Source organism: Trachurus trachurus (genome assembly GCF_905171665.1).
Source record: "Trachurus trachurus genome assembly, chromosome: 4".
Taxonomy (NCBI): domain Eukaryota; kingdom Metazoa; phylum Chordata; class Actinopteri; order Carangiformes; family Carangidae; genus Trachurus; species Trachurus trachurus.
In genome coordinates, this window is record NC_139898.1 from 35,332,331 (window position 1) to 35,351,834 (window position 19,504).

General features: G+C 45.4%; 1 protein-coding gene across 1 annotated transcript in view; it reads right to left on the reverse strand.

The window, feature by feature from the left end:
* frem1b (Fras1 related extracellular matrix 1b) overlaps positions 1-18,346 on the reverse strand; it is an 87,889-nt gene extending 69,543 nt beyond the window's left edge. The window contains exons 1-6 of the mRNA XM_083969586.1: positions 18,320-18,346; positions 16,214-16,374; positions 10,765-11,140; positions 9,675-9,769; positions 8,516-8,787; positions 7,196-7,395 (exon numbers count right to left, since the gene is read on the reverse strand). Of these exons, the coding sequence (XP_083825712.1) occupies positions 7,196-7,395; positions 8,516-8,787; positions 9,675-9,769; positions 10,765-10,989 (792 nt within the window). The 5' untranslated portion in view covers positions 10,990-11,140; positions 16,214-16,374; positions 18,320-18,346. The remainder of the gene's footprint in view (positions 1-7,195; positions 7,396-8,515; positions 8,788-9,674; positions 9,770-10,764; positions 11,141-16,213; positions 16,375-18,319) is intronic.
* Between the last annotated feature and the right edge of the window lie 1,158 nt (positions 18,347-19,504).

Sequence of the window (19,504 nt, forward strand, 5' to 3'; positions counted from 1 at the left end):
CAATGTACCTCTGGAGAATCATTTCTTTATGTCTCTTTTTAAACATGATTACACTCTAAATGTTTTTGATTTCAGTTACTCATATTATTCCACAGTTTTACTCCACAAATGGTGATACAGAAACGTTTCTTTGTTGTGCGAGCTCTACCAACCTTTAGATTTGATTTCTCTCTTAAATCATAACTTTGCTCTCTTTTGTGAAACATTCTCTGAATGTTTCTTGGTAGCAGATAGTTCCTTGCTTTATATAATACTTGGGCTGTTTTATGCTCCACCAAATCAAACAATTTTAGAGTTTTAGATTTCCAAAATAAGTCATTGGTGTGTGCCCCATAATCAACCCTGTGAATAATTCTCATTGCTCTTTTTTGCAGTATGAAAAGTGGCTGAAGTGCAGTTTTGTATGTGTTTCCCCATGTCTCTGTACAGTACTCTACGTAAATAAGGAAGAATCAGTGAATTGTACAGAATATAGAGTGATTTATGATCTAGGACATGCTTTGCTTTTACCAAAACTGAAATGCTGCGAGACAGTTTAGATTTGATATGTTTAATGTGAGGTTTCCAGCAAAGAGGAGACAGAGGAGTCAGCTCTGCTCTACAAAGTCCATCAGCAACACGCAACTCCCCACCGCCCTCAAAGACATCTACAGGTCCCGTTGCCTTTAGAAACTAAAGACCAAGTCCGAAACCTTGGCGTGATGATAGACTCAGATCTGACCTTCAACAGCCATATCAAATCAGTCACCAAATCAGCCTTTTATCAACTTAAGAACATATCGAGAATTAAGGGTTTTATGTCCCAAACTGATCAGGAGAAGCTGGTTCATGCTTTTATCTCCAGTAGACTAGACTACTGTAACGGTCTTCTGACTGGTCAAACAGCTGCAGCTCATTCAGAACGCTGCAGCTCCAGTTTTAACCAGAACAAAGAGATCAGATCACATCACCCCGGTTCTTAAGACCTTACATTGGCTCCCAGTCAGCTACAGAATAGATTTTAAACTTCTGCTACTGGTTTACAAATCACTGAATGGTTTAGGTCCAGAATATATGAAAGACATGTTAGTAGGATATAAACCCAGTAGAGCTCTGAGATCTACTGACTCAGGTCAGATAGTGGAGCTCAGAGTTCAGACCAGACATGGTGAAGCAGCATTTAGCTGTTATGCTGCACCAAGGGCGTCAGTTTACTTTGAGAAGTGGTGGGGACAAACTACCCCACCCCCGACGCAGCACCGCACCTGACACCGTTTCCCAGACCGTCATAGACTACCGTTCTCAACCAGACTCTGGTCTCCTTGTGGACCGGGTCTGGCTCCAAGTTTGAGCAAATACATGAGCAAAGACCCGACCAGGTCCGACCAGTGTTTAAACCTCCTGGACCCTGGACCCGATGCGGCTGGACTCACCAGCATTTTTTTTTTAATTCTCCGCCGGACCGCAGCAAAAAAAAAAGAAAAAGAAGAAGAAGCCCATAGTGTTTAGATAAGTGACAGGTGGAGCATGACAAGCTGGTGATCAGCTGTGGTCATTGAATTGTTAGACTACACTACAGTAGGCCTATTTCAATTTGCGCATCTGTGTTTTTTCCTTTTTATTTTTTTTATAACATGCACGCATCGAGAGTGAGTGAGAAACAGAGAAACAGCTGACCAGATGATTGCCAACCGGCAAAAACTGAAACGAGACGGTTATAGAGGAAAAACACAGAATATAGGCTACAATATAGCCTATGTCCAAAAGACTTGTCCCGTCGTCACGACGTGAGGGAGGGAGAATCGGATGGTCGCTCAGGTTTAGTGACGAGGAACTGTCACTGTCAGCAGCTGCTCCAAACAGACACGTCACTAACTTTATTTTGAAGGGACAGATTAGATGTTGATTTCGTTAACAGTGACTTAACACCCAAACATTAAGCATATCAGGTGCTGTCTCATCCAGTACAATCGACCCCGCGTGGAGGCTCGCGCGCTGCAGCGTTTCAGTTCGGTGTCTGTTCTATTTGTCACGCGAGCCGTGAGCGCCGTTGTCAAGCTGGATAGACGGATCGTACCAGGCAGGAAGTTGGGCACAGAAAAGGCGAGAGAATCCGGTCAATTTTCAAAATAAAATGATAATTACCGCCGGTAATGAAGTTGTTGCTTGTCCGTCTATTTGTCAGTTGCGTCTGCACACGAGACACACACACACATCCATCCAGAGCTAGAGACAGACCTGTGTGTGTGGAAAACTGAGTAGGCTACAGACGAGACGAGTGGAGTCGGTGTTTTACCGGCGCGGAGAGAGAGAAGCTGCTCCCTGTGTGACCAGCCAAGCGCCTGCGAGGACGCGCGCAGCGCGCCGCTCCGGGCTGAGGACTCTTTAATCGAAGCTACATTGTTGCGAGTTGGCTCCAGCAGAAGCTCTGCGCCGTGCACATTGTTTCGGCTGCCTATATTTGTCATAGTTTATCAACGTTTTTTCGCCATTCTTCATTAGGATAATGTTAAGTTAATTTTGTGGTGGGGACAAAATTGTTCTTTACAAAAAGTGGTGGGGACATGTCCCCAGCGTCCCCAGCGTAAATGACGCCTATGTGCTGCACACAACTGGAACAAACTACCAGCAGACCTGAGATCAGCCCCAACTGTCAGCACCTTTAAATCCAGGTTAAAAACATTTCTCTTTTCACATGCTTATAGCTGAGCTCTTTTAAGAACTTAAAACTTTATCTATTTTCTTTTATTTTACTTTTATTTGCTCTTGCTTTTAACTCTGTTTTTAGTGTTTTGTTTGTTTTTATTCTGTCTTCTTTTTTTAATGTTTTGTCTTTATGTAAAGCACATTGAGTTGCCTTGGTATGAAATGCGCTGTATAAATAAAGATGCCTTGCCTTGCCTTAAAACGGGCAAACAACATAATAAAAGACTCATCACATCCAGGAAACCACCACTTCACACTTTTGCCGTCTGGAAAGCGCTACAGATGCCTGAAGAGTCGCACATCGAGACTCCAGAACAGTTTTTATTCTTGTGCCATTAAAGAGCTGAATAGCAGCCTAAAGAACAGATAGGCAACAAGGGGATGTGCAATCCCCAGTGGGCAATATGCAATATCTTTTTTTAGTGGACTAATGTTTCCATATGCTTTTATACTTATATCTCATGTATGTTTTTATAGGTTTTATGTTTTGTATTTATTCTGTCTTGTGTGTGTTGTGTGGTATCACAGTGGAGAAGCAACGTGAATTTCGTTGAATTCTTTTCTTTTTTCAATGACAATAAAGCCAATCTAATCTAATCTAATCTAATCTAATCTAATCAAAGGCAAAGTGCAGTAGGCTATCTGTAAAAATGCCAAACTGAGAAAAACTGCTTTTTGTGTTTTTCATTGTCAGGTTTAAGCCTCAAATGATGAATAACTACCAAGTCTATAACTGATTAGATAAAGGTGGACTGAATTAAATGTGTTTTATAGTTTGTCTTTCTGACCAATTTTGACCGTTTTATGGCAGAAACTGCACTTTGCCTTGGTATTAGCTACAGATACTGCACTTTGCCTTGGTTTCACAGTGCTTTATTGGATGGACAGCAAAATAAAAAGCCCAATTACTCTGAAAATTTTAGCAGAACCAATATCGAAGAGAATATGCCACACTTTTGATTGGTAAAAAAAAAAAAATGCAGATACTGCACTTTCCCTTTGTAGGGCAGAGCAGCTCTCACTTGTCTTTGTCTTTGCATTGTAACACAACATATAGCACATAGGAATCAACACATACTTCCTCTGGTTCTGCTGTTCCTGTGGTGTCGACAGCTGAATATATAATCAGATGTGTGAGAAATGACAGGTCTCTGTAAGAAAGAGACACGTTCCCGCGCTAACAAGCGGAAAACAAAGATGGTTTTAACATTTAGGAGTTTTGAAGCCTCCTCAAACCCGCTGCAGAACCTTCTGCTGCACATCCTTCCTCCTCCACCGAGCTGAGAAAAGAAGATGGAAGTGGGATGTCACCTTCTGACTGCCAACAAAGCTCAGACTCTTCTCGCCTGGAAAACCTGCTGTTTAACTTTCTTCACTGAAAACTACACAAACATCCGACTCTTTCTCTTTGGAGAATCGATCGTTTCACTTCTCCTGGACGTTGCTCAGTGGCGGCTGGTTGTGAAATTAGTTGGGTGGGCTAATAAATAAATTATAGTCTACCCATTAAATGGTTAACACAGTAGTAGCTAAAAGTTACATCCCATCTGACTGGCACAAAAGTAGAGCAACTAACTAGACCTACGTAGCCTACTGCATTAAGTAGAGGGGTCTAGTCCAAAAGAAACAAACAAACTTCACCTGGTTATCTCACACACTCACTCACACGCACGCACACACGCACGCACAGAGTCACACACACGACGGTAATGCTCAACCAATAATTTTTTTTAAAAAAGACGATATGTTTATAGCTCGACGGCCTTTCTGGTGCTCCCTGTGAGTTTAGAAACTTTCGTTCATGTTAGCAAAGACAGTTTAGAGCAGTAAGCTAGGCTAATGCTACCTGTGATGCTAGCGCCTAGCGCAGCAAAGTAGGCTAATGCTACCTGTGATGCTAGCGCCTAGCGTCTCTGTTTTCTATCTTCTCCCTCCCACAACAACACAACTTTTCCTCCAGTTCCTGTCATTGGTCTGAAAACAGCGCTGTTGGGCTAAATGAAATTAGCCCCAATGACAAGTAGCTAAACCAAGGGGGCGTTGTCATGACGCCTGTCAATCATCCACAGTGGGAAAATGGGGAGCGTGCCTATGTTCCCACAGACCTATGTTCCCTCAGCCCTATGTTCCCACTGGACTCTCTCTACCTATCTGGCCTCTATCTATCTGGCCTGTTTAATAATAATTCTTTATTTATATAGCACTTTTCGCAGCACAAAGTCACAAAGTGCTTCACAAAACATAATAAAACAACACAACAAGAGCAGCAGAGTCCTTCATGAAACATAATAAGACAATGCAGTATATACATAGATGAAGAGCAGCAAAGAATAAAGCAACAACAGTAATTAAGTGCCATGCAGTTCAAAAGCCTGTCGAAACAGGTACGTTTTTAACTGCGCCTTGAAGGCTTCAATCGACGCAGAGGCTCTTAAGTGTGGGGGAAGAGCGTTCCAGAGTCTGGGGGCCACCGAACGAAAGGCTTGGCCCCCTTTTGTTTTGAGGTTGGTCCAGGGAAGGGCGAGGAGCCCCTGGTCAGAGGACCTTAGGGGCCGACTGGTGGAGTAGGGCTGGAGGAGGTCGGAGATGTAGGCCGGGGCAGACCCATGCAGGGCATTGAAAGTGGTTACCAGAATTTTAAATTGGAGTCTGAAAGCTATGGGGAGCCAATGTAGGGCGCGGAGGATAGGTGTGATATGGCAAGACTTCTGTGAGCGAGTTAGTAACCTGGCGGCAGCGTTCTGTATTAGTTGTAGACGGTCCAGAGATGATTTATTGAGGCAGGTAAACAGTGAGTTACAGTAATCTAGTCTTGATGAGATGAAAGCGTGGACGGCCAGTTCAAGTTCTGAGTGTGATACCATGGTTCTGAGTTTTGCAATATTTCTGAGGTGGAAGAAGCAGGTGCGGGATAGGGTTTTGATGTGTTTGTCTAGGAGCATGTTTTGATCAAATAAAACGCCGAGGTTTCTCAGGCTGGAGCGGATGTTGCAGCTTAAGGCCCCCATGTGGGCCGTCACCTTGGCTACGATGGGGTCAGCAGCAACAATGAGAACCTCAGTTTTATCTGGGTTTAGCTGGAGGGAGTTGCCTGCCATCCAGTTCTTAATAGCAGCTAGGCATTCTAAGAGAACATTTATTTTTTCTAAGTTATCTGGTTTAAAAGATAAGTATAGCTGGATATCGTCCGCGTAGCAATGATAGGAAATACATTTGAAACTATTGATTAGAGGGCCTAAGGGGAGTAGGTAGAGAGCCCAAAGGATTGGAGCCAACACAGAGCCTTGGGGCAGGCCACAGTGTAATGCTGCGGGAACAGATGTGTGAGGGCCGGCAGCAACAGTAAAGCTTCTCTCAGATAGGTATGAGACAAACCATTTCAGGGCGTTCCCGGAGACACCTACCCAGTCTTTAAGCCTGTCTAACATGATATGGTGGTCCACGGTGTCAAAGGCTGAGCTCAGATCCAGCAATACCAAAATGGAGCATTCCCCAGCATCAGATGCCATCATGATGTCGTTGGAGACTCTGAGGAGGGCTGTCTCAGTGGAGTGCTTCTGACGGAAACCGGATTGAAATTTATCTAGGATGTCATGATTGGCCAGGAAGGAGGAGAGTTGGTTGGCAACAGCTTTTTCAAGAATTTTGGAGATGAATGGCAATTTGGAGATGGGCCTGTAGTTTTTAGGCAGTGATGGGTCTAGGCAAGGCAAGGCAAGGCAATTTTATTTGTATAGCCCGTTTTTACAAACAGTTTGTCTCAAAGGGCTTTACATGGCATCATAACAACATCCTCTGTCCTTAGACCCTCACATCGACTGAGGAAAAACTCCATGGAAACCCTTTTAACAGGGAAAAACAGGAGAAACCTCAGGGTGAGCAACAGAGGAGGGATCCCTCACCCAGGACGGACAGACGTGCAATAGATGTTGTTACAGACAAGAAAACAGTTTACAGTTTGTCACAGAATTGAGATTGGGTTTTTTGAGAAGTGGGTTGACGACAGCTTGTTTGAAGGAGGAGGGAACACAACCTGATTGCAGTGAGGTGTTGATGATAGAGACCAGGCTGGGGCCAACAAGCCTCTACCGGGTCTTTTTACTAAACTTAACCAACTCCTTTCTTCATTTCCTAAACCCAACCAATGGTGGGACCAAAGGGCTGTTGGAACATAGGGCCTAATTTTCAGTGACAACAAAAGTTAGAAATGTGGGAGGGCTGAGGGAACATGAATGACCCCGGAAAATGAATGAGAGCAGACCATAATACATCCATAGAGCAGACTGGGTGAGCTCGGGCTGATTAAAATTAGCCCATTTAGAGATATCCTGTGTTTTTCTTGAAACTATTTGATATTGTTGCCACTTCGGATTTCACTAAGACTTATAACAATCTTTTGTATGTTATTTAGAGAATATATTTTCTCATGTTTTGTTGTGTAATGCAGGGAGGGCCTAGCCCCACTAGCCCATTGGTACCAGCCGTCACTGACGTAGTTTCGGGCCTGTACCTCCAGCAGCGCCCTGGTGGCCTGGTCTCTCAGCTCCACCCTCAGCGGGATGTAGTCGATCTCCGGCGACGGGGGGCTGAGGTGCTGGTACTTCAGACCCGAGCTCAGGAAGTCCTGGCAGCTGGTCTTGAGGAATCGAACCTGCTGGGTGTGGTGAGGACAGGGTTTGTTTCCGGGACAGAGCGCTGCCGTCTCTCTGCCTGAGGACAGAGACAGAGACAACCTGCAGTTTGACCACACACGTGAAGCATTTACTCTGCTTTGTTTTAACCCTCCTGTTGTCTGTTCACTTCCTCCATCCGTCCTTCTTTCCTTCTTTTCTCTCTTCTTTCTTTCCACAATCCTTCCTTCCTTCCTTCCTTCCTTCCTTCCTTCCTTCCTTCCTTCCTTCCTTCCTTCCTTCCTTCCTTCCTTCCTTCCTTCCTTCCCCTTCTTTCTTCTTTTGATCCAGTTGACCTGGTCTGTTCCCTCCCTCCCTCCATCTTTCTTTCCTTCCCTTTTCCCTTCCTTCCACAATCCTTTTTGCCCCCCTCCCTTCCTTCCCTTCGTCCTTACTTCTTCCTTCTTTTTTGACCCAATCTGTTCCCTCCCTCCATCTATCTTTCCTTCCTTTTTTCCTTCCTTCTTTCCTCCCATCGTTCCCTTTGTCCTTCCTTCCTTTTTTCTTTCCCTTCGTCCTTCCTTCTATCCCTTTATCCTTCCTTCCTTCGTTCTTTCCCTTTGTCCTTCCTTCCTTCCTCTCTTCCTTCCTTCCTTTCGTCCTTCCTTCCTTGACCAGGAGGACAGCAGGAGGGTTAATTAGGATTGTCAATCCAATCAAATCTTTAATCCTGATCAAGTTAACTCACATTTGTGAGTGTTTATACCTTTACTAAAGAAAAATGTGTTGTATTGTGAATAAAGTTTGTTTAAAATGAAGAAGAAAAACAATAATCATTTCATGCTACAGGTAAATGATTTCAAATGAAACCTTTTTTTTTTAACAGTTACCTGCAGAACATCTCGCTTTAGAGACAGTACCTACCTCCAAGCCAGTATACACTTGAATCTGCACTAAGCACTTCACACTTTTCCTCGCACTGACACTTCTGCTGTGTGTGACGCTGCTGGGTACTATCCTGTCCTCCTTGTATATTGTATTGTACGGTATTGTGTGTACTATTTATTGTGGTGTATGTGGTGGGAGTATTGTATTGTATTGTTTCTCTGTGAGAGCAAAAACCAAGACACATTCCTATCAACTTGTTTCTACTTGTTGACATGGCAATACACTTTGAATCTGAATCTGAATCTGATCTGGGACCAGGGATGTAGACCTACTCTTCCTCTGGGCGGAGTCGTCCTCCTTCACCAGCTGGCCCAGCGCGGGGACGTCGGTGTCCGAGGTCATGAGTCTGACGGTGCAGAGCAGCTCGGCGTCGGCCCTGATGCCGGTCCTGATGCTGAGCACCGAGCCGTCGATGGCGTTGGACAAACCGTAGAACTGCTGCACCACCAGAGGAGCGCTGCCCAGCTCCATCACGCCGGACTCAGAGTCCAGCACCCGAACCAGCAGAACCACGGTCTCCACCAGCGTCTCCGAGGACGAGAACCTCCACATGGAAGCAACACGGCACGTTAGTGTAACACTGTAAGGGGAACGGGTCCAGTTTCTCCACTGGAACCATTACCATCAGACTTTAGACTTTAGACCTTTATTGTCCCTCTATGGACCATGACAATAAAGGAGTTCTGATTCCCATCAATGACCAGTTGAACAACGTTTCTCCAATAAAAAGCTGATAAATTAGGTGAATCGTCACTAGATTAATAGAGAACATAATACATAATATAAAGTTATCTAATCTAAATTTAGTGTTTGCAGTGATTCTTAAACAACCATCAGGGTTGTTGGTCGTTAACCCTCCGGGGTTTAGGACCATCTGACCTGTTCAAGGCGCCGTAACTAAAGGTCACCTGAACTGCTGCTGTCAACTCCACTCAAAGTTCAGATGTAAAACTCTCTCTCAGTTTTAGTTTGACATTGATAGACCGAGTAAAACTGGAGATATGATAGTTTTAATTTGATAGTATAAAAAATATTTGACAGTGGGAGGTGATGAAGGCGTCGCAGTTGTCTCCATAAAAAATGGAAAAAAGTGGTTGAATCAGCTACTTAACGTGGTTTTTGCGTATTTTTGGGCCCAACGTGCCATGAAACTGAATTCCCATTGGAATCTATCTATCTATCTATCTATCTATCTATCTATCTATCTATCTATCTATCTATCTATCTATCTATCTATCTATCTATCTATCTATCTAGTAAACACCTCTTTATGTGGTGTATAAAGGTTCAGCCTGTTTGTATTTCTGCTAAATCCGTCTGCCAACATCAGTTTGTCAGTTCTGAACTCTGAAGTTCAAGCTGACATCTGATTATATCTATGCTAATTAAGTAAAGTAGACCCAGTTTTACATATGGCTGCTGCTGACCGACCTGTAGACTCGGAGCATCACCGTGTCCTCGTCCAGCAGGGGGCTGCCGTTGTGGACGTATCGGACCTCGTCGTCCAGGAAGCTGCAGTCGAACACCTGCAGACCAAACCCAGGGACAGGAAGCTCTAGTGTAGGAACTAGGAGCTGTAGCAGCTCTGTCTGTCAGTCAACACCGTGTCCATGCAGCAGAGGTCTATTTCACAAAGCAGCTTCAACAAACTCTGAGTCTAATCCTGAACTCTGAGTTGATCTACTCTGAGACAGGAAACTTTCAGAACAGGTGATAACAGTTCAATCAACTCTGAGTAACTCGACCCTGAGTTACGGGGAGATGAGAAGCCCTCATCAATGGAACAAAGATAACATGATTCACCATGGCAACCAGCAAAAAAAAGCCCAGCCCCTCCCACTTCTCACGCTGGAGTGACGTATGAATGCTGACGCAGAGTCACGTACCCCCCCCCCCCCCCAAAAAAAAAAAAAAAAACGGGGGACAATACGTGAGTATTAATCGAAAAAGAGAAATCCCGAGAGTTATTAACTCCAAATGTGTGTTTGATATGTTGAAGTTTGTTTCCATTATAACGTGACGTGGATGTGTGTGTAGTCATCAATCACCTGGAAATAATCCATCGATCTACTACGAAAAAAATAAGAGAGAGCGAGAGAGACGCGTGTCCATGTTGAGATAAAGTGACGGTGCAGAACAACGGGAACGATCAAACAAATCCTCATGGAGAATAAAACATCCAGTCCTGTCAGCCGCTGCTTCAGATAAAAAGGAGAAACTCCGGGTCCCGACCAGAAGGTTAGGTTCACGGAGTGTGTTGCCATAGTAACTGACTCCGAGCTTCAGTTACCTCTCTTTGTGAAAACGGGCTGGAGTTACTCCTCTTTCCCTGGTTTGAGTTACCTCCCTTTCTGAAACGGAAAACCCAGAGTTTCCCCTCAGTTCAGGGTGAACAGACTCAGAGTTTTCACTAAAGCTGCTTTGTGAAACGGACCGCTGGTGGAATTGTCCTTTAAGTTGTTGGCTGTGGTGTGGTGTGTGTGTGTGTGTGTGTGTGTGCAGGTGAACACCGTGTCCTCACCTGTGGACTGAGCCTCCCGACCCTCTGAGTGACCGGCTCGTTCATCACCACCTCCACCTTACAGTCGGCGCTCGGGTCCACGTCCACCTTCAGGTTCTCCTCTGTGATGAAGACGGAGCGACCTCTGGTGACCTCTACGGCCGAGTTCACCACCACCAGACTCCCGCTGCAGCCGGCCGCTGCCAGCAGGAAGAGGAGGAGGAGCAGCTCGCCGCCAGCAGCCATGTCACAACCACTGGAGGCCTCTTTGTTTCTCAGCTTCAGGTGAAGAAAGTTGTTCTGAGGGAAACTGTGAAGATCAGCTGATGGAGAGCGTGAAGGTCTCAGTGTCTCAGCGTCGTCCAGTCGCTCCGCCCTCGGCCTTCATCTCTGCAGCCTGTGGACGGACGGGGGAGGGGAGTTCAGCACGCTGCATGGACCAATTAGAGCTCAGGAAAAGAGAGTAACAACACGCATTGGTCCAATGGAAGCGCCTCCTGGTGGAGGAATATGGGTTTTGCAAAAGCGCCCAAGAACTGACATCTCTGCATTGTTGGTGAATGAGCAAGTGTGGTGTTTTCAATAATTTAAGGACATTTATAGATCACCCACGTTAATAGCATCATTGAGGACCCTTTACAGATAAACATTAACACATAGGCGAGTAAAAAAAAACAAAAAAAAAAACAGTTGTCTACATTAATGTTTCAATCTACATTTTGTAATAAACAAATTATAAGTATAATTTAATATGACCGAGACACCTAAAAACAAAAACACGGCCGTTTTCATCAATTTACAAGCAAGTGGGCAACACACATACATTGGAGTGAATGGGTTTTCTGGGCGCTTTTGCAACACCCATATCCTGCCACTAGGGGCGCAAAACCCTTAAACCCTTAAACCCTTAAACCCTTACCACGGGAGTCAATGGTGGTGTCCTTACTCTCTTTTACAGCGCTCTACATGGACCTCGTAAACCAGCCTCTCCCAGAAATACATTTCATTTCATTTCACAGCGAGAGTCTGGCCTCATTCCCCCTGTCAGCGTTTGGGGGGGTGGGGGGGGGGAGCTGGGCGGGAGCAGTAGCGTTGACAGACAACCCCATTCAGCCAATCAGCAAGTTGGTATATCATATATATATATAACTTTTGCCAAATCCAGTTGGAAGAACAGCGAAAACTTCGTCCTCGTCTTCCTTCCTTCTTCCTCCCTTTACACAAGCCAATGTGCTGAAACGTACTTTTTTCTGGTGTTCTAATGATGTTAAAATTAGTCTCTTCAGAGCTTACTGTACCCCCCTTTATACTGCCCCTTTGTGGGTTAAGTTAAAAAAGGCAAGCATTCGCAAACTTCAGGTTGCCTATAATGATTGCCTACGAATTTTGATGGGAAAACCCAGGTGGTGCAGTGCGAGTGAGTTATTCTGTCTGTCTGTCTGTCTGTCTGTCTGTCTGTCTGTCTGTCTATCTATCTATCTATCTATCTATCTATCTATCTATCTATCTATCTATCTATCTATCTATCTATCTATCTATCTATCTATCTATCTTCAAGAAACTCAACAAGCGCCGACTCTTGCTCTTGTTTAACTGCTGTAATGGACGGTATTTCAGCTGTTTTTAGGCTGCTACTGCTAGACAGCTTCGCCGTGGGAAGAGTCGCGCAGTAGCAGTGTAGTGACGGGGCTTTGAACCAGGCGGTCCCTGATTGGCCAACGTGCTGTGTCAATCACAGAAATCTGAGCGGCGACGCTGATTGGCCCGGCCTTCTGAGGGGATGAGGCCAGACTCTACCTCAGAAATGAAATAATGCATTTCCGGGAGAGGCTGGTTTACGAGGCTAGGACCAATGAGAGCTCTCTGCTGACTTTACCCTTTAACAGCTCAGCTCCATAAACATTTACAACTGGTCTCATTAACACTTCAGACCTCAGGCAGCCGGTAGCTCAACGTTTGGGCTCCACCAGCTCCTCAGACAGGAAACGTCTTCACGACCAACAACAAGAAGATCTGACTCTGAGGTTCTTTGCAAATCTAAATCTGGTGCAGTCAAAAGCCGCGGCTGTAAATCTAACCGCTGACCTCAGTTCTGTTCCATTAGTATCTGTCTATCTCAGTTGATCTGTTTCATTAAAGCAGAAGTCAGCAATCTGGTGGTTTTGTCTAACTTCCTGTCAGCAGATGGAGTTATCAGTCCCCGCCCTCGTCCCTACGTCACCACATTCAGGCGCATCCCTTGGCTGCACACACAGAGAGGACCGCCCCTTTATGCCGTTCTCTCTCCTCATTGGATAAAGGTTGTAGGATACAAGGAAAGTTTTCTCCTGGACTCAGAGCAGAGCAGAGTGACTGACAGACCCGTGTTTCGGACCAAACACTCTATAGAAGTGATTGCTGTCGGAAGATACAACTATTTAAGACTTAGATTAACACAAACATTCACCTTACTTCTGCTTTAATACTCACAACAGAACAGAAGAGAAGTCCCAAACAGCTCCAGAGCTTCTTCGGCTGCTCAGTGACTCAGCTCCTCTGCCTTTAGCCAGCACCAAAACTTCTCTCAGAATTCCTCCAAACCCCTTAAAAGCTAATTCCCAGCATGCAGCTGGCTCGCCCGGCTGCCCCCCTCCACCCCACCCCTCCCCCGCTGCTGCTCCGACACTCCTGGCCGGAAAACGCTTTCACCCTCCATTTCACTTCAAACCAAAGCCCACTGCAGGAAACAAGAGGTTAATCTGCGTGACCCCTCTGGAAGTGGCATGGGACGGGGGGGAGGAGAGGGGGGAGGAGAGGAGGAGGGGGAGGGGGGTGTTTCCAGGATCAAAGCGGGGGGCACCAGCTGGAGCCGGCGTGTCACTTCCCATCCAGCCAGACGAGCGTGGGTTCGTTAGTCGGAGCTCGGAGCTGCAGCAACTCGCTGACGACCAAAACAAATCCACAAAAAAACCTTCTGGAAAAAAACTCTGGAGAAAGTTTGGTAACAATCAATGAATACTTATGACAGCTGTCGTTCGGTAAGTTATGTCACTTTTGATGCAAAGTTGACATTGTTGGAGATGTTCCTTGTTATGAGAACTTGACATCATTTTTAAAGTTTGTCCATTAGGTCTGCTATGACAGTTTAAATTGTCTTTATGTCAAGTTGTCAGAACAAAAACATCTCAAATAATGTCAACTTTGCATCAAAAGTGACAAAACTTATCGAATGACACTTAACCACAGCTGTCAGAAGTATTCATTGATGGTTATGACAGCTGTTATGTCAATCTGATGAACACCTATTACAGTAAAGTGTTACCGAAAGTTTTTCATTTTTTATTTTGCCAACAGCTTAAGAGAGGGATTTGGACACGGTCCAGTGTGAAGCAGCCAGGAGGAGGAAGGGGGAGGAGGGGGAAGGAGGTGGGGGGAGGAGGGAGAAGGAGGTGGGGGGAGGAGGTGTTACGTGATCTGACCTCAGACTCCACAGGTTTACACCATCACTGCTTCCTGCAGACGCCGGCGTAGCGCTGAGGGTTCAGGTGTGTGGGGGCCAAAGGTCTCACATTCAACACATTTATTATTCTAACGCATTAAAACCTCTCCAGTATATTCCTGTACAGAGGAAACTCCAGCCCCCCCCCCCCCCCCCCCCCCCCCCCATCTGCTCCCTGAGTCGCTGCATGTGACCACATCAAGGTCAGCAGCAACTGGATGTTTCTTCTTGCCAAGATGCACTCTGGGAAGCCCCCCCCTCCCCCCCCAAAATGACTTTCTTTTCTTTTTTTAAATGAAGGGTCCTGATGTTTTCTCATGCAGTTCTTAACCTTTTGTACCAACGAGTCGTCCAGGAGAGATTTCAGTACGATGGCGTTTTAAGTCATAAAGTTTTAAGTCATAAATATAGAGAAGATAAGAATCTAAATTGACCTGTAACAGGTTTGGAGGAGCTGTAAGTCACAACAGTTTCCACCCTGCACCCCGTTTTTTTTTCTGCTAAAATCTTTTTCTCAAACATGTTGTTTTTTTCTCACAGATTTGCAACTTTAAATTTCTAAATTCTCTTTGAGCTTGTTTTGGTTTTTGTTTTGTCTTAATACACCGTCACATCTCAGTCATTATTCATTCTCTCCACAGTCGTCACACATCCCCAGCCTGACGGTGGAGGGGGGGGGGGGTCAGTAAACAGAACCAGTAGTCATGATGTATGGAGCATCTTTTCCTGCAGGAGCGTACCTATGTTTCCCAGGTCCTATATGTTCCCCAATCGGGGAATGTAGGACCCTCTTTTTGAAAAAGGGTCCTATGTTCCCCGTTTTTCCCCAAAAAGGGTCCTATATTCCCTGTTTTTCCCAAAAAGGGTCCTATATTCCCTGTTTTTCCCCAAAAAGGGTCCTATGTTCCCTGTTTTTCCCCAAAAAGGGTCCTAAAGGGTCCTATGCTCCCTGTTTTTCCCCAAAAAGGGTCCTATATTCCCTGTTTTTCCCAAAAAGGGTTCTATGTTCCCCGTTTTTCCCCAAAAAGGGTCCTAAAGGGTCCTAAGCTCCCTGTTTTTCCCCAAAAAGGGTCCTATATTCCCTGTTTTTCCCAAAAAGGGTCCTATGTTCCCTGTTTTTCCCAAAAAGGGTCCTATGTTACCCGTTTTTCCCCAAAAAGGGTTCTATGTTCCCCGTTTTTCCCCAAAAAGGGTCCTATGTTCCCCGTTTTTCCCCAAAAGGGTCCTATGCTCCCCGGTCGCAATACATACTGGGGAACATAGGACCCTCTTTTTGAAAAACGGTCCTATTTTCCCCGCTGTTGCTGGTCGATGGACTCTCTCTCTCTCTCTCTCTATCTGGCCTGTCTAGCCTATACCTGGTCTTTTTACTCAACTTAACCAACTCCTTTCTTCATTGCCTAAACCCAACCAAATTACACTTCTCACTCAAAGTCACAACTCAACTTCTCTTTCAGAAACAGGCAAAAATCTGCAAAGTCACTCACAACTCCACTTCCAGGTATGGGTACAAAAATTGCATGTTCCCCGGGTCCTTTAGGAGTTCAGCGGGGAACATAGGACCCGTTTGGGGAAAGTGGGAAACATCGGACCCGGGGAGCATAGGGATGATCCCTTTCCGGCACGTTGCATCATTTATCTGCCCATATGGTTTATTGCTCGTCATAATTTTGAGGCCTGACGAAGCTCCTTGCACTTCATCATCATCACTCACCAGCACCGTCTCCTATTGAAACTCTGCCAGTCAATGGTCAATCAATCACAGCTCTGTCAATAATGTCAAGAAATTATTGAAATCAGGAAAAAAAAAACAATAAAACTGAACCTTTGTTTTCTACAACAACTGTAAATGTTGAGCTGAGGCTCAGACTCTGATGTGCAACATGCAGCTCAAAGCGTTAGGGTTAGGGCTGAAGACACATGAGAAAGTCTCAGTTTCTTTACAGAATAGAAACGTCTCAGCTCTGCTTTAGGAATTCATTTCAGCCTCACCTGGACTTCCCGTGTGTTCCCGTCCTTGGCTCTGTGCAGCTGAGTGAATGCTGGACGGCTGGACGGGACCGGGGCTCGGACCGAGGCAGGACTTCCCGTCCCGTTAAACCGCTAAATGATCCGGCAGCTGCTGCTCCGGATCGGGCTGGAATGACTCACTGCTGCTGGATGGGAAACACACACACACACACACACACACACAAACACACACTGCAGCTCAGAGCCGAGGAGCCGGCTCTCTGGATGAAACATGACCCAACGCTGCAGCCCTGAGAACACCCTAGACCAGGACCTGGACCAGAACCAGAACCAGAACCAGAACCAGACCTGGACCTGTACTGCAAAAACTCTACATCTTTCCAAGAATATTTGTCTTATTTCTTGTCAAAATGTCTCATTTCTAGTCAAAACTAATCTCTTTCCACTTAAAATAAGACTCATCACCTAAAAATTAACTTGTTTTCAGATCATTTTCACTTGTTTCAAACTAATTTTCACTTGAAATAAGTAGAAAAATCTGCCAGTGAAAGCAAGTTTTTTTGTGTTTGTAATAAGAAAGAAAAACTTGCTCCATTATCAGATGATTTCGAAGTTAATATATGCTTGAAAGTCAAAAACAAGCTGCTTTTTAATGTGATGAGTCTTATTTTAAGTAGAATGAGATTCATTTTGACTGGAAATAAAACAAATATTCTTGGTAAGACCTTGTCGTTATGGTGACCGTGTCTCAACGTCAAGAAGCCGTAAAGTGGATGATTTTCATTCCAAACATTCCCGGTGTTCGGTGTCTCTCCCTCAGATTTCCATGTTTTATCCAGAGAACAAGCAGCAGCCTCTGAAACTGACCTCAGAGCAGCTACACACGGTCCTAAAGCTGCAACAACCACCACACTGCAAAAACTCAAAATCTTACCAAGAATATTTGTCTTATTTCTAGTCGAAATGTAATTTCTAGTCAAAACAAATCTCATTCTACTTAAAATTAGACTCATCACATTAAAAAGCAGCTTGTTTTTAGACACTTTTTACTTCTTTCAAGCATTTTTCACTTGAAATAAGAGGGTTAGTGGAGCAAGTTTTTCTTTCTTATTACAAGCACAAAAAACCTGCTTTCACTGGCAGATTTTTCTACTTATTTCAAGTGAAAATGAGTTTAAAACAAATAAAAATGATCTAAAAACAAGTTCATTTTTAGGTGATGAGTCTTATTTTAAGTGGAAAGAGATTAGTTTTGACTAGAAATGAGACATTTTGACAAGAAATAAGACAAATATTCTTCGAAAGATGTAGAGTTTTTGCAGTGCATCGCTGCTGCTGCTGCTGCTCTGTTAGCATTGTGCCGTTACCACAACAGCTACACAAACAGCAACACAACTACCAGTCCTTCTACTACATCGGTGCAGGCCAGCGCGGGCAAACAGACACACAAGAGACACACAAACACGAAGCTTCATCTGCTTCAGTGTCACTTTGTTTCTGTCTGAACACCAGAGTGTCTGTACATGAGTGTAACATGCGATTGTGTCCATCGTTACATTTCCTGTTTGTTTTCTCTTTTACCTGCTCATGTGTGCGTTTTTGCAAAGTTTACAGTGAGTTTACGTGTGTGTGTGTGTGTGTGTGTGTGTGTGTGTGTGTGTGTGTGTGTGTGTGTGTGTGTGTGTGTGTGTGTGTGTGGTGTTGTTGTGCAGAGAAAGTTTTCCACTGAACTCCTGCTGCTCTAATCACATCCACAGCCTGAAACTGAAGGGACACACTTCTATGAATGAGTGTGTGTGTGTGTGTGTGTGTGTGTGTGTGTGTGTGTGTGTGTGTGTGTGTGTGTGTGTGTGTGTGTTTACAAGTGTGTGTGTGTGTGTGTGTGTGTTTACAAGTGTGTGTGTGTGTGTGTGTGTGTGTGTGTGTGTGTGTGTGTGTGTGTGTGTGTGTGTGTGTGTGTGTGTGTGTGTGTGAGTGTGTGTGATTTTACAAGTGAGTGTGTTTGAAATTAGGAAGAACCCAAATGAACAAACGAGAAGAAGAAAGGAAGGAACTCTCTTCCTCTTTTTAAACTTTGTTTGAGGCCTGTGGATGAGTGTGTGTGTGTGTGTGTGTGTTGTCACCTACCTCCAGTTGTTGGAGCTTCTGTCTTCGTCTCCGTCTTCTTCACCTTCTGCAGACGAAGAGGAGGAGGAGGAGGAATGCTGCCACACACACACACTTCACACACACACACACACACACACACACACACACACACACACACACACACACACACACACACACACACACACACACACACACACACACTCTCACACACTCACAGCCCCCCCCCCCCCCCCCCCGTCACCCCGACACGTCTGGCTTCAACAACAGAGAGAGAGAGAGAGGGTAAGACTGAGAGATAGGGAGAACAAGGGGCGAGCGAGCTTAACTCCTAATGCCAAAACCAGAGAGAGAGAGAGGGGGGGGGGCAGGAAATGTGCAGTGAAGTTTCCAGGACTTGTATTTTTACAGCCCCCCCCCCCCCCCCCCCCCCCCCGTGTCTCTCCTCTCCAGGGTTAACTCATGTTCCTCTCACAGTAACTACACCAGAATGTTTCATTAATGGGTTAAAATCACAGTTTCTTTCTGGGGGGGGGGGGAATGCCCCCAGACCCCCCAGACCCTCCACAGGGGTTTGATGACTCAGCTTTTTCACCACTTCTGAGTTTGCAGGCGTACTTCTTCTTTCTTTTCTTCATTAGGATCCCCATCAGCACCTGCAGCAGCACCGGCTGTTCTTCCTGGGGTCCGACCATAGACTGTAGAGAGAACGGCCGTAGCACCGTGACGTCACCCATTGGTTTGGGGGAGTCTGTTTTGTGCCGCTACTACGGGGGTTTGAGCCGCGCCATGTTGGATTCAAGGGGGCAGTTGTCGGTCTGAGGAGTGAAGCTCACTTCCGCGTTCAAAAAGCTGCAATCCCCTCGGCTGTCGCTGGGGGCTGGCTCCAGAAGGGAGCAACTCCAGTTGAGCCCCATGTTAAAATAGCCGATTTTACAGCTTAAAAAAACATATTTACAGCCTGGTACATTTCATTTTTTTGGTCTCAATCGATAGTTTCTACCCCCGCACACACTCTGAGGGGGGTGAATTTTTTTTAAACTCTACCGTTTTACTGTTATTAGGTTTAAAGTTCTGGCCAATTAGGGCGCAGAACCGTTGAGTGACAGGTCCGGCGACCGCTGCTACGAGGCCAGTGGGCGGGTTCTCGGCCGGCTAACGGCCGCACCGCTCCAAATATGGCAAGTAGAATCCAACATGGCGCGG